Source organism: Notechis scutatus, chromosome 2 (assembly GCF_049901735.1).
Source record: "Notechis scutatus isolate UNSWTSFEM ecotype Mainland chromosome 2, rNotScu1.2, whole genome shotgun sequence".
Classification (NCBI taxonomy): Eukaryota; Metazoa; Chordata; class Lepidosauria; order Squamata; family Elapidae; genus Notechis; species Notechis scutatus.
Window position 1 is genome coordinate 182,108,906 of NC_142010.1, and position 24,168 is coordinate 182,133,073.

General features: G+C 36.6%; 1 protein-coding gene across 2 annotated transcripts in view; it reads left to right on the plus strand.

Annotated features, from left to right (window-relative positions):
* PTBP3 (polypyrimidine tract binding protein 3) overlaps positions 1-24,168 on the plus strand; it is a 69,607-nt gene that overhangs the window by 29,611 nt on the left and 15,828 nt on the right. For both annotated transcript variants that reach the window (XM_026672313.2, XM_026672311.2), the window contains 11 exons: positions 1,079-1,154; positions 4,333-4,502; positions 7,529-7,675; positions 10,412-10,576; positions 12,146-12,256; positions 13,131-13,305; positions 16,995-17,072; positions 17,671-17,810; positions 18,901-18,934; positions 19,285-19,377; positions 20,131-20,347. In XM_026672313.2, the coding sequence (XP_026528098.1) occupies positions 1,130-1,154; positions 4,333-4,502; positions 7,529-7,675; positions 10,412-10,576; positions 12,146-12,256; positions 13,131-13,305; positions 16,995-17,072; positions 17,671-17,810; positions 18,901-18,934; positions 19,285-19,377; positions 20,131-20,347 (1,355 nt within the window). In that variant the 5' untranslated portion in view covers positions 1,079-1,129. The remainder of the gene's footprint in view (positions 1-1,078; positions 1,155-4,332; positions 4,503-7,528; positions 7,676-10,411; positions 10,577-12,145; positions 12,257-13,130; positions 13,306-16,994; positions 17,073-17,670; positions 17,811-18,900; positions 18,935-19,284; positions 19,378-20,130; positions 20,348-24,168) is intronic.

The window sequence follows — 24,168 nt, forward strand, 5'->3', positions numbered from 1 at the left end:
TTTGTTTGGTGCTATTCCTGCAGTATAATGATTGTTTTATAAATTGTAAACTTTTAGATGATAAACATTAGGCAGATTTCCTGAGGGACAAAACTGCAAGTTGTAGGAGAACTATAATGTTATTGTTCTGATTATTCTTTGTCCAGAGGCAGATTCCTTGGGGAATCATGAAAAATGATTCTGGTATTTTTCTTAAATTGAAAAAGTAGTGCCACAAGCAATACTGAAGTGTTCATAATTTTTACACTTTTACATGTTTGTATAAAATGTAATTGTGTCATAAAATGATAGCTACGTCTCAGTCTACTTGATATTGATCAACGTTTTGTATATCATAGTAATACTTTGTCTCGCTATATCAAGTGGATAAGTCTATTTCTATGGAATTCCCAGTTGTATAGGATATGCAGTTCCCATGTTATCTACTACTAGCAGTGCATATACTGTACTGCATAAAGTTGCTTGCAGAAATAGTAAACCAAATGAGTCAGAATTGTACTATACCTCTGCACATCTTGTTTTTTTTAAATGGAAGCGTTGTCCATTAGTTTGTCTAATGGTGTCTGAAATCCCTGATCAGATGTATTGGTAAAAAGAGTAGGTTCTCAGTAATTTAGAAAATAGTTTTTAAATACAACATACTGCTAGAAGAATGGTTCTGGAATGTTTTGACTTACTTAATCATGTATAGACGTTGAACAAAGTGAACAATGAAAAGATAAAGTGTATTAGATGTGTAGATTGGGCAACCAGCTTGTTTGAAAATATAAAGCTATGATCAGTTAGTTATTGTGAACCAAATAAATAGGAAAAATATATTAATGTGGAACCTATTTAGCCAGTACCATTCCTGAAATATTTCACATAATGAAATATTCATTATAATGTTCATATAATGTATTATATTTTATGTTTATATTTATATTTTAAAGCTCAGCATCCTAAATGCAACACACAACAAAATAAAAATAGATGTTTCATTTATGTTAAACTGCTTTTAATGTCTTTTTAAATTGTATTTTCAACAAAATGTCCATGCTTAAATGAAGATCAACTATATTTATAATTTTCTTTTCAGCGTGGATCTGATGAGCTTCTTCCTTCTGGTATCACATACGGGACTCTTACGATGAGCAATCCTACTCCTGCTACTGGTATGATTAAGAATGCATTTTGTATATGCTCCTGTAAATGTTTTCTCAATTAGTTAATGTAAGGGCAGATAAGGATGGTTGAAACCATTCCAGTCTTTTTTTTAAAAAAAAGCAGATGGGTTAGAACAAGTGTGGGAATAAGGTCTTACCTGCAAGAATAAATCAGTGACCATGTTTGCATGTATTCATTGTTTATATATTCCATCATATGAACTGGAAACTTTGGCAAGTTTTCTTGAAGTTAGTCAAAATATGAAACTGAAGCTTGTTCTTTTGTTTTACAAGAGAAACATATCACAGTTCCTTAGTTTATGAGATGTTAACCATGGATTGAACTGGCTGGGGTAGTGTAGCAGATAGCTCATTCCATAGAGTGGAAGGCTGTAAGTTTCAAGCATCCTCTCCCAGAAGCCCTCTTGAGTGTTCACATCCTGTTTCTGTCCCCTGTTTGTGATAGCAGCTTAGTAGTTCCTGCTTTCCCCATCTGCTTTCCAGGGAACACTTATCTGGCATCCTCTCTCCCTAACTTCAGTGTATATGACTCAGAGGGGTACCACGGCCTTTAGTGACTTTCTGGCTATTAGAAGGTAAACAAAGAAAAATTATTTCAATAGTGTAATCTATGGTCATGTCTCATAGAGATAATATTTGCCTAGAAACTTCAGTTCACATTTCTTTCCTGGGAAGACAGAACAATAGAGATACAAAAAAAATAAGTAAAATGTAATCCCCTCATTTCAACTTTAAATATGAAAATGCAAATAATTAATATTGGTAGATATAAATGGCATAGCTGAAGATATATATACACACACACACATATACAGAGAGAGAGACAGAGAGAGAGAAATATGAACATCAAACATGACTTAACATTACAAAGAACAGATTCTAATTGAAATTCCTGGCTAGATACCGCCAAAATACCAATTTGCTAAAGCAAAAGTTTCATCTTGCTTCATTATTTGATGTACTGCAGCTTTTGAGGATATTCCACTTTACGCAGAAGCTGCGAAAGAGATGATACACTTCACTCAAATTCAGCCTCAGTCCACAAAGGTTCCTGAAAAAGTGTTTACCTTCAGTTCTGCTCCTGATTTAGTAAAAGGACCAGTCTAATTTTTTTCCAGCACAAAAGCAGAGGTAACCAGACTCTCTACATCAGGGCTCGCCAACCTTTTGGACCTCAGGGACCACCAAACTCATAATTTTAGATCCCAGGGACCACTAACTGGTTCTGTGGGCGTGGCCTAATTTGTGGGTGTGGCTTGGTGGTCATGTGACTGGCTGGGCATGGCTTGTATGTAAATATCATAAATATTTATATAAATATTGATTTTTGTATAAAAAAGGAGCAACTTTTACCCCAAATCAGGCAAAGCAGGCAGGCCGATTGAGTTGCTCACAGAATCACAGATTCATTCAGAAATCTATCTGCCATTGGCTAGCTCAGTCTGTCATGTAAAATTTGCTTGCAAGCAAACTCACAAAATTAACTCACAACACACCATGCATGTAAATATTGAATTTTTTATATATATAAAAACAACTTTTATGCAAAATCAGGCAAAGTAGGCAGATTGAGTTGCTCACAGAATCATTCAGTGATCTATCTATCTGCCATCGGCTAGCTCAGTCTCTCAAATTTGCTTGCCGTGAGTCTGCACTGAATTTGCTTGCAAGCAAACCTAAGGGAGGTTTGGCTGTGCTTGGCTAGAAAGCAAGAAATCCAACCATTTCCTGCTTCCTAGCTAATCTAAATCTCCCGGCATAGCAGAACAGATGATGGTCGGAAAAAGGAAAAATAGCAACTTAGCAGACAAGTTTGCTGGGTAAGGAGTGAGTGGGTGGGAAGGGTTTCTGCAGGCCATGTGGGCTGAGCAGTCTTGTGTTTCTGCGCAGCCTGGATTAATTGTTTTTTTTTGGGGGGGTGCTCTAGGGGTGAGATTTCTCTGTGGCCCACCAAAATTTTCTCATGGCCCACCAGTGGGCCGCGGGCCACCGGTTGGCGACTGCTGCTGTACATGACCCAGAGCAGTAGTGGCTAACCTTTTTGGCACCGACTGCTGAAATGGGAGCGTGCGCGCATGCCGGAAACTGGAAGAGCAGATCCCCAGTGCGCGCATGCACACCGGCCACCTGGTCTTCCAGTTTCTAACACGCATGCACATGCAAAGACCAGCTGGCCGGCACATGCGCTCCAGGGAACTGCTCTTCCGGTTTCCGGTGTTCCCACACGTGCGAAGACTAGCATGCATGCTGGAACCTGGAAGAGCACTGGGCGATGGCTGGTGTGCCCGGAGAGATGGCTCTGCGTGCAACTTCCGGCATGCGTGGCATAGGTTTGCTATCACGGACCCACAGTGCGCATTTCTCCCACAAGGGAATGTCTATTGTACATATGAGCATATGGGTTTCTGTGCTCACAGCTTGTGCAGGTTACAATCACAACATGAGGATTTATTTTCTCTTTTCTTAAATTGAAATTACCAGTAGATGGTAATTTCCTGCAAAGGCAACCTGTGATTACTGTGCATATGCCAGCTAAGGGATCTGGATTATGCATTTATGGCAAAAGCTGGACAATGCCTGCTATTGTATTCTTTTTCAAGATGCACTAAACCTCATCCTGGTCTGTTGGCATAGTCATAGTGCTCTATATTTTAGCAAATTGACATAAATAACATTGCTTAATCAGTTATATTTTTTTTTTTAGTTTTCTCATTCTTAATCTCTAGATCTTTGATCTTTTCCAGCACTGTCATTCCCTATGCCTTTGTATAAGTCCCTAGAAGACAATCAAATCACTAGATCCTGTATTTGTAAATATTTCTGTAGAAGAAAACTACTAGTAGCTGATTCTGCCATCATACATCTTCTGACTGTTGGTTCAGTCTCTGTTTGTAAACATGAAAAAACAAAAAAAGAGTTCAGTGAAATATACTATGCAGTTTAATTGATCATAACCAGAATTGTAAATTTCTTGTGTTAACTTTTTTTCTACACTAAAGCAAAAGAAAAGATGAACAAACAGATTAATAAGCAAGCAAAGTAACAAGTTACTATTGCTGATTCTAGTTAATTTGAAGTAGTTTTAAAATTTGGAGTTCACGCAGCAATCACATTTTGTACTAGATATACTTTATATGCTGAAGCATGTTGTGTATATATGTTTTAGCTAATGGGAATGACAACAAGAAATTTAAAGGAGACAGATCTCCCTGCTCCCCTTCTCGAGTTCTTCATCTTCGTAAAATTCCAAATGATGTCACTGAAGCAGAAGTAATTTCTCTAGGTGTACCTTTTGGCAAAGTAACTAATCTCTTGATGTTGAAAGGAAAAAGCCAGGTACGTGTATGTTTTACATCATATAAACAATCACAGAAAAATAATGTGTGTAATATAAGATTAATTTGTCTGATACCTTTGGAATTATTAGATTTCACTATCGTATCAGCAGTGGTACATATGTTTTGGTTCAGGTATAAGTTAAACCTGAAACAGGGAAATAATTTCTATTTCTAAATGAAACTTTATTTTTAAAAAATATATATATCTATTTTTACTTCATTTTATTTCATTCAATTTGTATGGCCACTCATCTCAAAAAAGTGACTCCGGGCAATAGACAATAATAAAATAAAAATCTGAATTATAACTACAATTCTAAAAATTAAATACAAACAGCAGCCAAGAAAAATATTACAATCTGCAGATGGTAACGTAATCAGGAAACAGGGCCCTTTACATACTTGGGACCTCACACCTGGGTATTAGCAGATGTTAAGGCATTACAAAAAAAGGCTCAAAGGGTCAGGGCTATCCTAATATTCGGATAGAGGATGTTTCAGAGGACTGGCACCAAAGCAGAGAAGCATGCCTCCTGGTCCCTGCCAGCTGACATCCCTTGGCTGATTGGATTTGGAGCATGCCCATCTTGCCAGGCTGGATTGGGTGGGTAGAAATAACTGAAAAAGCCAGGTACGTGTATGAGAGAAGGCATTCTTCAGGTAACCACTTCCTGACTACAAATAGTCCTTGCAGCTGTACTTGAGGCCAGAATTTTGGTAAGTTGTTTCGGTAATTAAGCAAGGCACCCACGCGACGGCTTTGCTGAATCACTGCAATCCTGGTTCTCTTCATTGCAGTCATTAAGCAACTGTAAGGCCGTTTTGTGGAGCTTATATTAAAAGGATGATGGAGGTGCTTTGCAAATGGAAAAGTGCTTTGCAAATCATATTAATCGTCCTTTTCCAAAGCATTGCAGCAGTTGCATCATTTGGAAAGCTCTGTGGTACCTCAAAATTTCTCCTTGGTTCTCAGTACGTGCAGTATGTATAGAGTTCACAGCTGCTTCAATTTGATGGTAGTCTTGGGCAACTCAATAGAACATCCATGCAAATCTGCTAAAAGATTTAGCTCTTTTAATGTTTAAAAGGGGAAACTTCACCAATGCCTTGAGAACCAAATCTTTCATATGCTTCACACTGCCTTATTTATTTGGAGGAGAGTGGATCCTGATTTACACCCAAACATTCATTTCAATTTTGTGAAAAAGTGTCAGTTTCAGAATAAGTATTTGATTTAAAAATAGTGTTATATACACTAGCCCAGTGTTTCTCAACCACGGCAACTTTGTAAGACATGTGGATTTCAACTTCCAGAATTCCCCTCTGGCATGCTGGGGAAATTCTAGAGTTGAAGTCCACATGTTTTAAAGTTGCCAAGGTTGAGAAACACTGCTCTAGCCCAGTGATCCCCAACCTTTTTTACGCCGCGGCCCGGTATCCCCAACCTTTTTTATGGCGCGGCCCGGTACTGGCATTAGCCGGGCGCCACCATCTTTTTTTGATGAAAAAGTGCTTCCGGTGAGCTTTCTACCCGGAAAAGCTCACCGGAAGCACTTTTTCATCAAAAAAAGATGGCGGCGCCCAGCAAGCCAGCGGCCCGGTAGGACTTGTTCCACGGACCGGTACCAGTCCGCGGACCGGTGGTTGGGGACCCCTGCTCTAGCCAATCAAATAAGTGGCGAAAACTTTAAACTTAAGTTCAAATTAGGCCAAAAGCTAACCTTAAGAAGGGATCAGAATTTAGCAGCTGCTGCAAATAATCCTGTAAAGTTTATTTTTCTGTAATATAGTCCCATTAATACTATAAGTTGCTTGTAAAGTCTTAATTTGTAAACATTTTTGTTGCTAAAAGTTAACAGCTACCAACTAAACGAACTATTTAACTATATTTAAAATATTCAGTGTTTCAACTAAAAACAAACAAACCACGAGTCAGATTTGAGGCTTCTACTGGAATATTTACAAACTGTGTTTTGTTTTCTGGTTATGAAAAATGTTAATTAGAATGTACAAACTACTAGGTAGATTTCATACAAAATGAGAAAATGTGGCTTCATGTAATTCATGCCCTCTAAAGCTTAGCATGAACAAATCTCAGATGTCCTGATTTAGATGTCACATAAATTTTGATTGGTTTAATCTTTAATCTGTTATTTTTTCTTCCTGTCTACTATAGATAAAAAGGATGGACACCATCAACTCAGTGTTTCTTATAAGAGGAAACCTAGGTTTCTTGTTGTATTTAAAAGCAAATTTTAAAAGTTCTGCAAAATCATTCCTGTTGTTTTACCATTTAGAATTGATATTTTTTGTTTTTTAAAAGAACTTCTATTAGTTTTTGGCAATGCCCTTTTGCATATTATGCATTTAGGATTGAGGAGTGAAAGCAGACTGGATTTACCAGTAGTTATATATTTATAAATGTGTATTTCCATAAAAACAGCCTATGTGACTACATCAGTTGGCTAGATGTGTACTTGGCATAATCAAATATTGGCTTGGTCAGGTTTTACAGCTTATCATTTACATCACGAAAAAAGAACTGAAAGCCAGTTTGGTGTAGTGATTAAGCACCAGGCTAGAAAGATGGAAACTCTACGTTCTGGTTCTGTCTCAGGCAGGAAACCAGCTGTGTGACTTTGGGCCAGTCCCTTTTTGCCAGCCCTAGAAAGGAGGCAATGGAAAACTACTTCTGAAAACTGCAGGAACTAGTTCAGGTAGTCATTAGAAATCAACACTGATTCAAAGTCAGACTCCCAGCTCCCAACACCCCTCCCCAATCTTCTTTTAGGCAACTACATTTTAAGTGAGAAAAAAATAACATCAACATTTTTGAGGGGTGGTAATACTAGTGCAGTTTTTGCTACTTTATAAGTTTTATGAACTGTTGTAATTTGGATTGATTTCTGGTGCCTTACAGTATCATACATGATAGTACTACAGATGGCACCTATATGTATTACATATTTGCCAAAGTTAGGGTAGTGGTTTTCTAGTCAAGATCTTTCTCTGTATTAATTTCAGGCTTTTCTAGAAATGGCTTCAGAAGAAGCTGCTGTTACTATGGTGAACTACTACACTCCTGTTACTCCTCATCTTCGCAGTCAGCCTGTTTATATTCAGTATTCCAATCATAGAGAACTTAAGACTGACAATCTACCCAACCATGCTGTGAGTATGCTACCTCTGAGAAAAGTATATGACTTTCAAAGGAAGCAATATCTCAGCAAACTGCAGTGCTGTTGGAATGACAACATACAAACATGACATTACCATATAAATGTTGCCATTGTATACGTGCATTCTAATTTCTGATGCAAGTAATAATTTGTGGCATTAATGTAGCAATAAAGTCATGCATGTTGCATCATTTCCACTAACCGAGCTGATGCCTGTCATTCTATATTACTAATGATGAGCCACTTTTTAATTATTATTACTATTATTATGATGGCCACTTCATCTTTTTTTTTTTTTTGATGTGTATGTGTAGGATCTCAACTTACCAAAAGGGTCATGAATTATTATCAAGAAGTGGTAATTCTGCTGCTTCAATGAGCTTGTGGAATTGGGAAATTATTTTACAGCTTGATGTTTTGCTAACAGTGTTGCAGTTATTTTTGTTTCCCATTCCACATAGGTTAATTGATGTAACAGTAATAATTCATTATGGAATTCAAGATACCTAGCCTTTCCTGCATTTGTCCTTTTTTTCTTCTCAACAAATTATATACACAGAGAGAGAGTTTTGTTTAACCAAATTATGACAGATTACATAGAAGAGAAATAAATTTTGCACTCTCAGACTGATGACAGTTGAAGAGAAAGGACTTAGCTACTTGATACTGGAACCAAATATCTTTGAGGAAGTATGCATCTAGGAATATACCTGCATCAGGAGAAATGTTATTCCATTTTAGCTGGTCTGAGAATAAAATGTTAATCAGATGCCTATAAGAAATTTATGTACATGATCCAGAACATCCCCATAGTATCCAGTTCCTATATGTAGATGATCATCTTTGCACTCAAAACAGCTGTACTCCAATTACCTCAGCCTCATTAAAAGCAAACTGCATGGACATATCTATTCAATATAGCAAACAGACAAAAGACTGTAAAGACTTAAACTAGTAAGCAGTGAAGAGAATTTCAATTCAAGGGTTAAAGTCCTAGTAGCATTCTTAAGAATTCTGCCCTCTTCGCTTTGTAGACTTTTATGTATATATTTTGTTCATTTGTTAGAATGCTATCCCACTTTCATTCTGTAGCTTAAGGTGACATGTAAAGTGCTCCCTCCTATTAATTTCCCACAACAACTTTACTAGGAGGTAGTAGTTTGGGCTGAGAAAGAATGACTGGCCAACCCATGAGCTTCCATAACTGTGTGGACTTGATGTGGGCTTTGCTGACAGTCACCCTAACACCTTAACTACAGGTATTCCTTGATTTACAACCATTTGTTTAGTGACCAAAGTCACAATGGCACTGAAAAATGTGACTTATGACCAGTTTTCACACTTGCAACTATTGTAGGATCCCCATGGTCATATGATCAAAATTTGGAGACTTGGCAACTGACATGTATTTATGAGAGTTCCATTGTTCCATTTGTAACCTTCCCAGCCAGTTTCTGACAAGCAAAGTCAATGTGGGGGGAGACCAGATTCACTTAAAGGCCATATGATTCACTTAACAACTGCAGTGATTTACTTAACAATTTTGGCGAAGAAAGGTTTTTAAATGGGGCAAAACTCACTTAACTGCCTTACTTAGCAACAGAAGCCTTGGGCTCAACTGTGGTTACATTGAGGACTAGCTGTGTATTATACCCACTAAGCCCCTGTTACGTTAGACCAGGGGCCTTCAAACTTGACAGCTTTAAGACTTGTGGCCTTCAACTCCCAGAATTCTTCCTCCAGTCATGTTAGCTCAGGAATTCTGGGAGTTGAAGTCCACAAGTCTTAAACTTGCCAAGTTTGAAGACCGTTGTCTTTGATAAACAACAATATTACATAATTGGTATTGGGAAATGCCAAGAGGAACCATGACAGAATAAATGTGGAATCATACTTCCAATTTGAGCAGGGAGCTTTGCATATGTTTCTGTTCAGGAACAATTTATTCTTATTAGACTTTAGATAAAATTTGTAACTTGGCTATGGTGAAAAAAATCCAATGAACAATAAAGTCCCATATTTTGGGGAACTATGATGAAGCATAATTAACTATTTTGCTGAAGGAAATTTTGTTATTTGTACTTGTATCCCATCAATTTGAGACAAAATGGAATTTGGAGATCAGTTTGAGATATTCTTGAAATTCATGTTCTGCTGGAATAATTGTCTTTTAGCAGCAAGTGCTTTTGGCAAGAAACCACTTGAAGATGGTGGATCATATAGCAGCCTCTAAGATTCATCCAATATAGCAACTTCAAGGTGACATTTGGAATTCAACATGGAACTGTGTATCTAGCAGGCCTCTGACTAGTCTATTTCTTAGCTAGAGCAGCAACTCTTATCATCTGTATCCATATCTCTTATGACTTACTTCCTTGTGTTTTGTTGATGTGGTTGATGTAGGAGAATGGGACACACTTGAATAAAATTTTGAGCGAACCTTATCTTGTTTGATTAGTATTTTCAAAAGAAACAACAACTTGGAAATTTACTTTGCCTTGCTATTCAATTATCCCAAAAGCTTAGAACATGTTTTAGATGTTTCCATGAAACCTGAGATGCAGCAGAATGAAAAATTGCTGAGGTAGATGCAAAAAAAAAAAAAAGGAAGCATAAGACTCTCCCCGGGAGTCCTACTGATTCCTGTAGGATTTTGTTCTGAGCATAATCTGTATGTAACGATGTTAGCATATGTGATAGATGTATCAAAATTTCATCTCCCTCTCAGAGAACTCAAGCTGCATTACAAGCAGTGAATGCTGTGCAGTCTGGAGGCATGGCCCTCACGGGCGCTCCAATTACTGAGAGTGGGCTGCCTCCTGGTCAGAGTTCGGTTCTTCGAATTATTGTGGAAAATCTCTTCTATCCTGTTACTCTAGAAGTGCTATATCAGGTATAAACCAATGTTCTTCTTATAATTATTTTATTCAGATAGATTAAAATATGGCTATCAGTTGTGTTTTCCCCTTGCCAAATATTTTAAGCCTGGAATGATTGCCCTTCCTCTAATTCAAATGAAAAAGTAATAAAAACCAATTATCTACTAGAGCAGGGGTCCCCAACGCTGGTCCATGGACCGGCACCGGTCCGCGAACAAGTCTTACCGGGTCGCTGGTTGCTGGGCGCCGCCATCTTTTTGATAAAAAGTGCTTCCAGTGAGCTTTTCCAGGTAGAAAGCTCACCGGAAGCACTTTTTCATCAAAAAGATGGCGGCGCTGCTTCGGTGAGCTTTTCCGGTAGAAAGCCATTTCACCGAAAAAGCTCACTGAAGCGCTTATGCCGCCATCTTTTTGATGAAAAAGTGCTTCCGTGAGGTCACCGGAAGCACTTTTCGTCAAAAAAGGTGGCGGCGCCAATGATTGCCCTTCCTCTAATTCAAATGAAAAAGTAATAAAAACCAATTATCTAATAGAGGATAACTTGCATGGTGTAACAGTACCACAGACAGCACTAGTGATCCAGCCAGCAGGATCATGCATATCTATTTCCTTCTCTGTTTCTCGTATGTACCATATTAATTATTTGCTTATGAATACGAATTCAAAGCAGGGAACACAATGAACACATAATAAAGTGATTATGTAGAATTGAAAGAAGAAACTGGAATGAATACATTTTGTTAGATCATAGCTTTAGGATACATTTAATCCCAATACTGTGGAATATTATAATGGTGGAAAGCTTTTGAATGGCCTGGTTGCAAATACAACACTTCTCTTTGGATTATTAAAGCAGCCATGTCTTTTGCAAGGGTTGCATGGCTGCCTTGAAAGCCATTTCTGGCTATCTCTGCCTGTGTGTGTGTGTATACATAGCTGTTTTGTTTTGCTTGCTTTTCAAAAAGGAAAGCTACTCCTCCCCCCCCTCCCCCCCAAGCTAACAGATATTCACGCACATACATATGGAAACAGCTAGGAATAACTTCCAAAACACCTGCACAAACCTTGCAAAGGACACAGCTGCTTTAGCAATTCAAAGAGAGATGCTATGTTTTGTGTTGCAAAGCAATCCTTTCAAAGGTTTTATGCAGTCTTGTTTTGTCATTTGTACATAATGTCAGAACTGTGGTACTCTTTAGTCTTTGTTTCTTTAATGTGATATTTTACCTTATTTACATTAAACATTAAGGCTTTCAAGCTTAGGTGATATTTTCCTTGCAGCAAGAACAGTAATGTACCTGGCCAGTTCAACTAAATTATATTTAATTATAATATGTACATATTGAAGAAAAATCAGTCTTTATTATTTTTGTTTTTGTTGAGAGAACTGTTTCACTTATGAAATTTGTTACAACCCCCAGTGTGCAATATTCTTAACATTAATGCCATGTTCAGAGTGCTACACTTCCAAATTATAATAAAAATTCTCATGCCTGTACATTTACATTGTTGGAAAATCATTATATGTCAAACTCCCAAGAAGGTATTAATGGATGAACTGACTGTTTGAACTTTTTATTTAGATCTTCTCCAAGTTTGGAACAGTTCTGAAGATCATAACTTTTACAAAGAATAATCAATTTCAGGCCTTGCTTCAATATGCTGACCCTTTGAATGCGCAGTATGCCAAAATGGTAACTTTGTGAATAGATTCCTGATATGCTTGCATTATAACAGTTTACTCCATATGAAACGCCTTATTTTTCTGGTGCTATGTCACACAAGTATTATTATGCTGCAATTTTACAGTACAGAAATAATGTTTGCAGCCTTACACCAGTGCAATTATAATTTTATACAGTTATTTCTTTACATTAGAGTATGATATATTTCTTTGAAATTAAGAGACTGCATAAGAATTTCTGTGTGATGAAGGGACATAATTACATTATAAACATGCTTGATTTAAATGTTGGTAGGGCAATGTGCAGAATGCAGCTTTCCAAAAGCCTATTTTGTTGCCTATCAGAGGTGCCTATAATTTTCTCCCATTCCTTTCTCCTCCTTTATTCTGCCATTGCTGGAAATAAAAAGCCAGATGCTAATGTGATTGTTCCAGTTTTGAAAGATTAATCTGGCAAGCCTTTAAGAGTAATAGTAAAAAGTTTTCAGAACTGCTCTGCAAATTCTAAACAGGTGCTCCACAAAGGCTATTTGGTTAATTATTCAAATCTTTCAAATCTTCTAATAGAGATGTCTACCATTTGGTAGTTATATTTTACTAACTTAATAGCATGAGTGATGCAGCATAAGTATGATGGTATGTAGTCTCAAAGAAATGCCATTTCAAAATGATGTTTGGGATATAACAAGAATTACAACATTCTGGAAATATGGTTCCTTTATTTTACAAAGCACATAAAACAATGGGCTCAGGCAACAGTGAAAATGCGATCTCATTTGCCCCTTTGCTTCAATCAGAGTATATGTTCACACTGTAACTTTGCATGTATTTATATAAAAATCCTGGAAGCATTTCATAACCTCAACTTTTTAATATCCCCATAGGCTCTGGATGGTCAGAATATCTACAATGCTTGCTGCACTCTTCGTATTGATTTCTCCAAGCTAACAAGCCTTAATGTAAAATATAACAATGATAAGAGCAGAGATTTCACACGTTTGGACCTTCCTTCAGGGGATGGGCAGCCTTCACTTGACCCTACTATGGCTGCTGCTTTTGGTAAGAACACTTCCTTTGTAGTTGGAGATAGAACAAATTACTCCTGCTACTGAGATTTTTCTTTCCACAAAGAGACATTATACAGTAGTAAAATGGGCATTCCATCATTTGGAAGAAGTGGCTTTGAAAAATATTAATATAGGTTATGATGTTAGATTAATAATTGTTCTAATTGCAATACTACTGCTTATGAAAGCTGTCTCTGTTATGAAATTATTAAAATCCAAAGTTGAGATTTTTTTTGTACTTTTTGTATCTTATGCATCACTGATGATATGAAAGAGGATTTGTCAAATTTGGGCCTTAAAAGGAATGTTCATTCTTGCACAACCTTTTGCCAGCATCTGTTGGAAATCACCATCAAACTTTTATTCCTTAGCTAACCCAGAAAATAATGAAGATGAATTTTGTTTCCTCTTATTTCAGAGAAATGTTATATGTAAAACCTGAAAGAACACTGACTTTTAAAAAGCTCTGATAAGACTATCATCTTGTAATGATGTTACTGTACTCTGGAGGGGAATTATTATTATTGTAGAATCTGGAACAGAAGCACTAATAGGTTCTTGCTGTCCCTGTCCATCTCCAGTTGGAACAAAGTCTTGAACTCATGAGCTTTTGGAACTGTATCAAACTTATCTTTATCTATACATTTTCAGTGTTAAGCAGTAATCACTGTCAGCTATGCCCCGAAAGGGTAATTTTGAAAATAATCAATATACTGTATTTTTATTATATTCAATATATTGGGGTTTAACATATTGATCTCAAGATTGTTGTTGTTAGTCGCAAAGACGTGTTCGACCCATTGCAACCCCATGGACAATGTTTCTCCAGGTCTTCCTGTCTTCTACCACCCCCCAGAGACCATCTAAGCTCATGCCAACTAATTCAGTGACTCCATCCAGCCACCTCATTCCTCATTCTCTGCCGTCTCCTTCTTCTTTTGCCCTCAATCGTTCCCAGCATTAGGCTCTTCTCCAATGAGTCCTTCCTTCTCATTAGGTGGCCAAAGTATTTGAGTTTCATCTTCAGGATCTGGCCTCCTCCCCTCCCCCCATCAAGAGTTCCTCTTCACTTTCTGCCATTAGAGTGTGTTAAATCCCAATATATTGAATATAATAAAAATACAGTATATTGATTATTTTCAAAATTACCCTTTCGGGGCATAGCTGACAGTGATTACTGCTTAACACTGAAAATGTATGGATAAAGATAACAGAGGGATACAGTCAAGATCAAGGGAAGTACTAATACCACTCTACAAAGCCCTAGTAAGACCACACCTAGAGTACTGCATCCAGTTTTGGTCACCACATTATAAAAAAGATGTTGAGGCTCTAGAAAAAGTACAGAGAAGAGCAACCAGGATGATTAGGGGACTGGAGGCTAAAACATACAATGAATGGTTGCAGGAACTGGGCTTAGCTAGTCTAATAAAGAGAAGGACCAGGGGAGACATGATAGCAGTCTTCCAATATTTGAAGGGCTGCCACAGGGAGGAAGGGGTCAAGCTATTTTCTAAAGTGCCTGTAAGCCAGACAAGGAATAATGGATGGAAACTGAACAAGGAGAGATTCAACCTGGAAATAAGGAGAAACTTTCTGACAGTGAGAACAATCAACCAATGGAACAGCTTGCCCTCGGAAGTTGTGGGAGTGCCATCACTTGAGACCTTCAAGGAGAGATTGGACTGCCATTTGTCAGAAATGGTGTAGGGTCTCCTGCTTGGGCAGGGGGTTGGACTAGATGACCTACAAGGCCCCTTCCAACTCTGATTATCTGTATCTGTATCCTTCTAAAGAGCAGTCAGGGTTGATCTCCTCTAGGATTAACTGGTTTGATCGCCTTGCAGTCCAAGTGTCTCACAGGAGACTTTTCCAGCACCATAGTTCAAAGGCCTCAATTTTTGGCACTCAGCCTTCCTTATGGTCCAGCTTTCACAGCCATACATTGCAACGGGAAAACTATAGCCTTGACTATATGCACTTTTGTTGGCAGGGTGATGTCTCTGCTTTTTAGTTTGCTGTCTAGATTTGCCATAGCTTTCCTCCCCAGGAGCAAGCATCTTTTAATTTCTTGGCTGTAGTCCTCACCTGCGGTGATCTTGAAGCCCAGGAAAATAAAATCTGTCACTACCTCCATTTTCCCCCCATCTATTTGCCAGGAATTGAGACGGTTGAGTTTCAAACCAACTTTTGCACTCTCCTCCCCCCCCCCCTCCATCAAGAGGCTCTTTAGTTCCTCTTCACTTTCTGCCATTAGAGTGGTATCATCTGCATATCTGAGGTTGTTGATATTTCTCTCGGCAATCTTAAACTCCAACTTTTGATTCATCTAGCTCCGCCTTTCTCATGTTGTGCTCTGCATATAAGTTAAATAGGCAGGGTGACAGTATGCAGCCTTGCCGAACTCCTTTCTCAATTTTGAGCCAATCAGTGCACGCTGATCCCAGACATTTTTGCTCACAATAGATAAATGCAAGCTTTCGTGAATTTCCTGTCCCACTGTTCAACTTTTTTATGACTAATTATCTAAATACACAAAAGAGATTCAGTAAACTCTGAGCCTAAGCTTAAAAAATTAAGAACAGGTAAGTGGTAGTATTAAGAGGAGAAAACATATTCACTTTCTTTTTCAAGCATATGTTGACCCACTGTTAAATGAATTAATTGGTTTGTTAGGGTAACCATTTGTGTGATACTGCAAAGAGAGTTTACATGCTGTATGCAAAAACTCTTTAATATTCTTGGGTAGAAATACAGGGTATTGTATGTATTTGATATCAGTATTCACGCAGGCCCTGTCTGGCTGAATAAGCTCTTTGTTGCTGGCTGTTTGCATAATGAATTATAATGGAGAGCAGAAGTGTGAATTAAATGATGAATGCCTATATTGCCAAATACAAGTCACAATACCAATGCATGTTGTATTATAAGTATAAAATATATAGTGTTTTGCAGTATTTGTGTAACTGCCTTATTGTAACTAAAGATAAGAGGTTTAGGAACCTATTGAGTTCTAAAGGTTATAGTCCTGAATGTGGCAATTTTCTCCTGTTTCCAAAGCATAGCTGTAGCATGTGAATTGGCCTCATGAAATAGAGCCTACTTGATTTCTTTGCTCAGTGCTTATTTCTGCACATCATATTCTACATTTTGTACAAGTTGCTGCAATTGTTTTTAATGCCATAGTTTCATCTAAAAATTGAAAAGGGTATTTTCAATCAGTTATCTTCAGAGACTAAGCAATTGATATATTTTTCCTGCTAGCTCATTGAAGGTGGTAAAAAATTAAATAGCATGATATAATTTAACATAAAAAGAAAAAAGAAGGACTGGGCCCTTGTTAATAAACTACAGAGAAAGTGTTACATGTGCACATGTTATTTGCACTTGGTTTTTGGTTCTTTAGTGTCCTGTCAGAGAAACAGTTCCTAAAATGCCTATTGGAATTATACCAATATTGAGGGGAAAGATTGTACAGCTGTTATTCATCACTTAATTGCCAGTAGAGTCTTCAAATAGAAAGCAGAGCAGAGAATCACATAAACTGAAATGAACAGGGCATGTATTCATCCCATGCAATAAATCTAAGACAATAATCTTTCCTTTAAGGGTTGAATAACTTTTTACTTTCTCTAGAAATTAACCTCCTGCAATCTGGTCTAATTTGTTTTCCTTTTTCAGGCACTCCAAGTATCATCTCCTCACCATATGCAGGGGCAGCTGGCTTTGCTCCTGCTATTGGCTTCCCCCAAGCTGCAGGTAAAGTCTTTCTTGGTATAGTAAAGATCTAATTTTCTGCCTTTAATATTTCATTTAGGTTTGTTAACTATTTATATGTGTGTTAGAACCAAAAGCTGACAAATGTGTTGGCAGCTTTTTAATGGTGTTGGTCACATGTTGTTATTTTATTTAACAGCACATTAATGAAGCACTAAAAACAAAGCTTTTAATATTGCTTGACTATTCTTCCATTCTGGATTTTTTGAATTCCAGTTTGAAAATTAAGGGCATTTAGTTATTAGACTGCAATTGGGCAGGACAACATAAGAGAGTGTTTTATCCATATTTAACTACTAGCAGGAAACACGAGAATTAAGGCCTTGGGTAATACAGTATTTTGAAGGAATCCTTCTTCCATAAAACATGGGGAGAAGTTTCAAAGATTGGGATGAGAGTTTGATTTGATTCAGGTTGCTGTTTCAAAATGGAATGGAGAGATGAGCTATGATATTTAATCCAGTGAGAAGAAATAGATTGATATGCATTTTCAGATTAGATTTACTTTTAATGTGAGAAATAAAAATGAAGTTACTTTTGTTTTTACTGAAATGCTTTTTGGAACTCTTGGTTGTTCCAGGTTTATCGATCCCGGGTGTTCCTAGCGCACTTGGTCCTCTTGCAATTTCCACCTCTGCAATGACTGGGCGGATGGCTCTCCCAGGAGTTACAGGATTGCATGGAAATTCTGTATTACTTGTTAGCAACCTCAATCCTGATGTAAGGCTAACACATGTGCATATGCCACAATTCAAACATAGCTTTTGTTTTAATTGTTTTCATTCTTTTGCAAAAGAAAAAAAGAAGTCATAATCCCCAAAAGGAATGTATATCTTACATTGTAAACAAAAACCCCTCTATATGTATATGCTAATTGGCATTCATGTCCTTAATTAACATCTGTCAGTGCACTTGAAAAAAAGGAAGGGAAAGATAATCAGATATAGGAACTAATATATACAGTCCAAATAATTTGTAAGCCTCCAAGTCTAAGTCCTACTGAAATGTTTGCCCAAATAAAGAAAAAGAGATAAGCTCTTCACTCCATTGGGTAATTCATTGAACATGAGAGTCATTCCAACTCTGTAATTTGTGTGTATGTGTGTGTGTTTTCCATTGTTTTCCTGTTCCAAATGGCTGGTAGAAGAATGTAAGAATCCTCAAAACCCACTGACTTCTCTCAGAACAAAGTCTTATTTTCAAAAGGGAATATTATAGTACCTAGCCTCATTATAATAACCCCCATTGCATTTTGAGCATCACATTTCTACTATTAACTGAATGTCAGTTTTTTCCTAAAAAGTTGTGTATCTAATTGGAAGACATGCAATAGTATTTTTAAATTAATTAAATGTGTTATAATAATATGACATGTGGCCAAAATGGTCTTCATAGTATTATATTGATATACCAGGCATTCCAATTCCTTGTTCTGTAGCTCCTTATGCTCTTGACTATCTGATATAGTTATGGCAGGTTACATAAGAAGAAAACTTTCTAGTGCCAGAACAATTCTCTTTTCCCAATAACAATGCATTTAAATTCAGTCATAGATATATAACAAAGCTGATTTTAACAATATTGAAGCCCCCAATATCTCTTTTCAAACTGAATTGAACTGCCAACTATTATAATTAGATTTATGCTATTTGTTAAAATCTAAACAATCATATAGTCTCATCAATGAATGATGTGAATTATACACAGTACTACAGTATAGAATATATTAAAACAAACATACACAGTAACTATATGATAATTCCAGATTTACAAATTATACATTACAAAACTGTTATTATATTCTGTGCAGGCAATCACACCAGATGGGCTATTTATCTTGTTTGGTAAGTTTAGTTTCTCTATGCAGAAAATACATAACGTTGTCTGAGAAGCTAATGTTTGATGTTGTAATACAAATTGCAATTGGTTTGTGTTCTTAAAAATACCGGGTGACATCTGTATATTTGTTGATGTATGTATAGGAACTTGATTCTTTTGTAAATAATAATTAGAATATATCCGACTTGTAGATTTTCATATCTCTGCTCTGCTGGTCCTTACAGAGTTCTCAAATGTACTTAATAATGTTATTTTAAAAATTTCCTCAGCTTAGCATAGGCATTATAGCATATGTATATATAACTGGAATGATCTGCTGCAGAAAATGAATTCAAAATGTGTTTTACTTTTGCAGGTGTTTATGGTGATGTTCACCGTGTAAAAATCATGTTTAATAAGAAGGAAAATGCCTTAGTTCAAATGGCAGATGCAACTCAAGCCCAACTAGGTATGAAAAGTGCTAATAAAATATAGTGTGATTGCATTGTACAAAATGAACGTTTCATTTATTTTATAGTAAATATCTATTGTAATTTTCCTTTTAAAAAAAACCCAGCAAAACTCTAAAGAGTGGAAACAAAATGTTACTGCTGCTTTTATCTCTCCAACAGGATATTGATTTTCATTTGATTAAAAATTCATTTGATCATTTTTTTCAACTGAAGTTTCTTTAATGTGAAATTAATGCATGTTTCATTTTCTATACTTTATTAATTGTGCATAGTGATCTGATTCTCTCATAAATAATAATTAGAGTATATCTGATCCTAATTCAGAAACATTATAAAATGTAACAGCCATGGTGGTGTGGAGTGGTTAGAAAGCAGTACTGCAGGCTGACTCTGCCTACAGCCTGGAGTTCAATCCTGACTGACTCAAGGTTGACTCAGCCTTCCATCCTTCTGAGGTCAGTAAAATGAAGACCCAGATTGTTGGGGAAAATATGCTGACTCTGGAAACCACTTAGAAAGGGCTGTAAAACACTATGAAGCGGTATAAGTCTAAGTGCTATTGCTATTGCTCTTTTTGCTGTAAGTAGCATAATGAAAATCAGTGTAGTTGAAAATTAGCAAAAGGTGAATCTAATAATTAGTCATTATACTGACTAATTATTGAAACAGATCTTTTAAAATATTGCTTGCTACAGTATCTATTTATTTATTTCCCCCCAATCTTAACTTCATTGTCTTAAATATTTCAGCCATGAATCATTTAAATGGACAAAAACTATTTGGGAAAGCACTCCGTATTACACTCTCAAAGCATCAAACAGTACAGCTCCCTCGTGAAGGTCAAGAGGACCAGGGTCTAACGAAGGACTATGGCAATAGCCCTTTGCATCGCTTTAAGAAGCCTGGCTCCAAAAACTTCCAAAATATCTTCCCTCCATCAGCCACTCTTCACCTCTCCAACATTCCGTAAGTACATCCATATATAAAGAAGACTTTCTGCAGAGAGCTGTTGTGTCTCCCTCCTTTTCATTCAGCCTAAAAATGTGATTTGTTGCCTTCTTCGTCAGGTGTTTGAGGGAATCTGTTGCATCATAGGCCATAGGGTATGAGTAGTTGATTTGAGAGGTTGGTAATGGTTCATGCTTCTGAGTTTGCGATAGTGGCAAAAACTCACACTTCTGAGCATTTAAAAAAAAAGGTGTTTCTTACTGTATTTGGAGCATCCAGAGATCATTGTATTATTGTCCTGCCAATTTTATTATCAGGATATGAATTTGATTGTTACAGCATGATAATATTGCAAAAAAACTGAATTTATAAATTTGCACCTGGGATCTTTTGAAGTTTCTTTTTGCCAGTAGCAGTTTGCATTATATGAAAGGAAAGCTGTTTTTGAAAGCTACAGGTATCTGAGTTTCAGAATTCTTGTGCCTGTTTATAAGTTGTAGTTTTGTGTGTATAAATTAAATAATTTGTAGAGTAGATTAGAAACATCAGAGTAGTGACATCATTAAGCCCAAGAACAGTTGTTCATTTTTGCCCTAAATACAACTCAGCACTGTCTCATTGCACTTTGTACCATAAAATGTATTTATAATGCCACGAGCCTATAAAAGGCCTTAATTATCTGTGGGACAATAAATAAAACTTCAGAGGATTTTATTTGTTTATTAATTTACAGTCAAGGACCAAAAGAAAGCAGTAAAACAGTATTAGCTAATAAAACTAGATAAGAAATTAACATATTAGAGATGATAGATATAGTGACAATCATAAATGTTGACCGTCTTCTGTGCATTTAGCCAGAACATCCAAGCTTGAGCATAATTCAAATCCAGCATCTTTTAACTGCAATTGCACTTGAAAAGTTTTGAGAATAGAGATATGTCTCTAGATTGATCTATGAGGAAAAGGTGGCAACTTCAATATCAGGCTAATCTGTACGTTTAATAAGTAGGGAAATGAATTTCCCAGTGAATTGTTCTGTTTATCTCTGCTGAAGAAGGGGCCAGAGATCCCCCCTTCAGCATCTTTGCATCTTTACTATCTCAAAAATTCAATCTACAAAACAAAAAAGAGAGTGTAAACCCTTGCTCACTGATTGTTTTCAAACAGCCCAGGAAAAGAGACCTCCTGCCAGTTTATTAGGGGTTATAAACCTATTCTCAGATATCAGCAACAGCTAAGCAAAGCAAAGCAAAGCAATAACCCTTTACTTACTAATTCTCAATACTACTTCATTACTTCATTATCTCATAAAATCAATTTCTTTAAATAATTAATTTTTATCAAATGATTAATTGATTTATTGTTTTTATTGATTAGTATGATTGAGTGTTTAGTGCATATAGTGTAATTACTGAATATCTGATTAATAAAATCAGTGATTTAGTGAATTTAATTGACCAGTGTGTTTAATAATTACTGTAATAAATTAGGCTGTTTGTTGCTTAGCAAAATTATTTGATTAGAGTGATTTGAATAACCGATTGATTGATTGATTTTTAGCAATAAGTAACCTTACTTTTGATTTGTTCTCTAACATATCAGTTAACATTTATTAATTACCAACATTCATTAAGTAACTGTCTACCTATCACATTAACTAGCTATTGTAATTGATTACTGTACTATTGCCATTGACCATGCCAGCCAAAAACTCCAAAACAAAACAAAATAAAAATATCTTTACCAATGACCTCCCTGACTCCTGCACATGTTTCAGATGTCTTGAAACCATCAATGAAAGCGAAATTTACATCAAATGCCGCCTATGCGATGATCTAGCCCACCCTGCCTGCTTAAACGCAAATAAAAGCCTAGCTGATATGGTTAAAAATTCAGATACATTCTTTTATCTATGTCCATCATGTTCTCCTAAGCTAAACAAACTGAGTACCCTACCTGACAGAGATGAAAGCATAGAATCACTCATTCACTCAATAGAAGAATGCTTAGCAACACGTTTTGAAACAACTATACAAGCAAGCCTAATCTCTCTTGAAAAAAAACATACAGCACAGATAAGTGAATACCTATCAGCTCAAAATCAAATCCCACAACAACCACAACCTCAACTACAATCACAACTACAACCAAACATAACCACCAAACCACAGCCACAAACAATTACTACCCCTTCAAATAATTCCACAAATAATATCTCCTTACTCATCAGAGACACCATGGAACGTGAACAGAAACATCCAAATGCCATCTTATTTGGTCTCAAAGATACCAATGAATCAGACGACATCACCAAAGTTCAGGATATCATAAGCATCTCAAATACAACAAACATCTCTCCTGAAGATATCATTGAAATAACCAGATATGGCCCTCAGTGCAAATACAATGACGGCTCTGTGGCCCCAAGATTTTATAGAGTTGTATGCAAAAATGAGTCCAGCAAACGCATATTCATTCTTACAATAAATGCCATTGCAAAAACCAATCCCAACCACAAAAAACTTTGCTCAAGACCAGACTTATCTATACTGCAAAGAATCCGCTCCCATGAACTCCGCGCAGAACTCAAAAACTGTCTAGACAATGGAGAAAACGACCTATACATTGACTACAGAGCTGATTGCATCAAAAGAAAGTCACACAACCCACAACTCCACATCCAACCCCATCCAATCCAACATCATTCAAAACTAGGCATGCACGCCCCTAATTACCTTTATTCCAACCACACCTGGCCTTAAATGCAAGCTACTCAATGCAAGAAGCCTTGTAAATAAAATACCTGAATTTCTCCTCTTACTAAATACAGCTAAATTCAATATTATATTTGTCTGTGAAACATGGCTCAATGCATCTCTCCCTGACCCCATTACCACAGTAAGAGACTATCATGTTTACTGACCAAATCGTGAATTCCGTAGAGGAGGTGGTGTTGCTATCTTCTATAAAAAGTCCCTATATCTAAAAAACATCCAAGTTACCCAGGAGTTTGCAATTCCTGAGACCATCATCTATGAATTGTTCTTAAATATCACATTTCGGTTCTTACTATGTTACAGAGCCCCTGATTATGACATTGAACATCCAAACAAGCTAAATACACTACTAACATGGGCAGCATCCTGCCCACACACTTTTATCTTTCTTGATGATTTCAATCTACCTCATATTAACTGGACCCTTAACAAATGTACAACTGAACCCACACATGCAACCTTCTACAATGCAGTAAAAAATCAGGGACTAGAACAACTAGTAACCAACAACACTAGACTTAACAACTGCCTCGATCTCATCTTCTGCAATAGTTTGAATTCAATTTATGGAATACAAATTAAAGAACCCTTTTCCAACAGTGACCACAACATAATTGACTTTTGTCTCAAAATACGTCCACACAAAAATCATCACGACAGAATCCCCAATTATAACTTCAAAAAAGGCAACTATGACCTTATAAACAATGATCTCTCATCCCTTGATTGGCAATTTCTATTCTCTGGATGCAATACTGTAGAAGACCATTACAACATATTTTTACTTGACGTCAAAAGAGTCATCAAACTATATGTACCATTAACAACTCCCAAAACCAGAAAAAACAAATTACCCATAACAATAAGGAAGCTTCAATCCAAAAAGAAATCACTTTGGCAGAAAAACAAATCTGGTCACGTTGCCAACTTCAAAAGCTGATACAAAAATTTATGCCACCAGGTAAAAACTGAATGCACCAATTATCACATTAAACAAGAAGAAAACCTTCTACACACTAATTCCACCCGCACTTTCTACAATTTTGTAAACAACAAACTAAA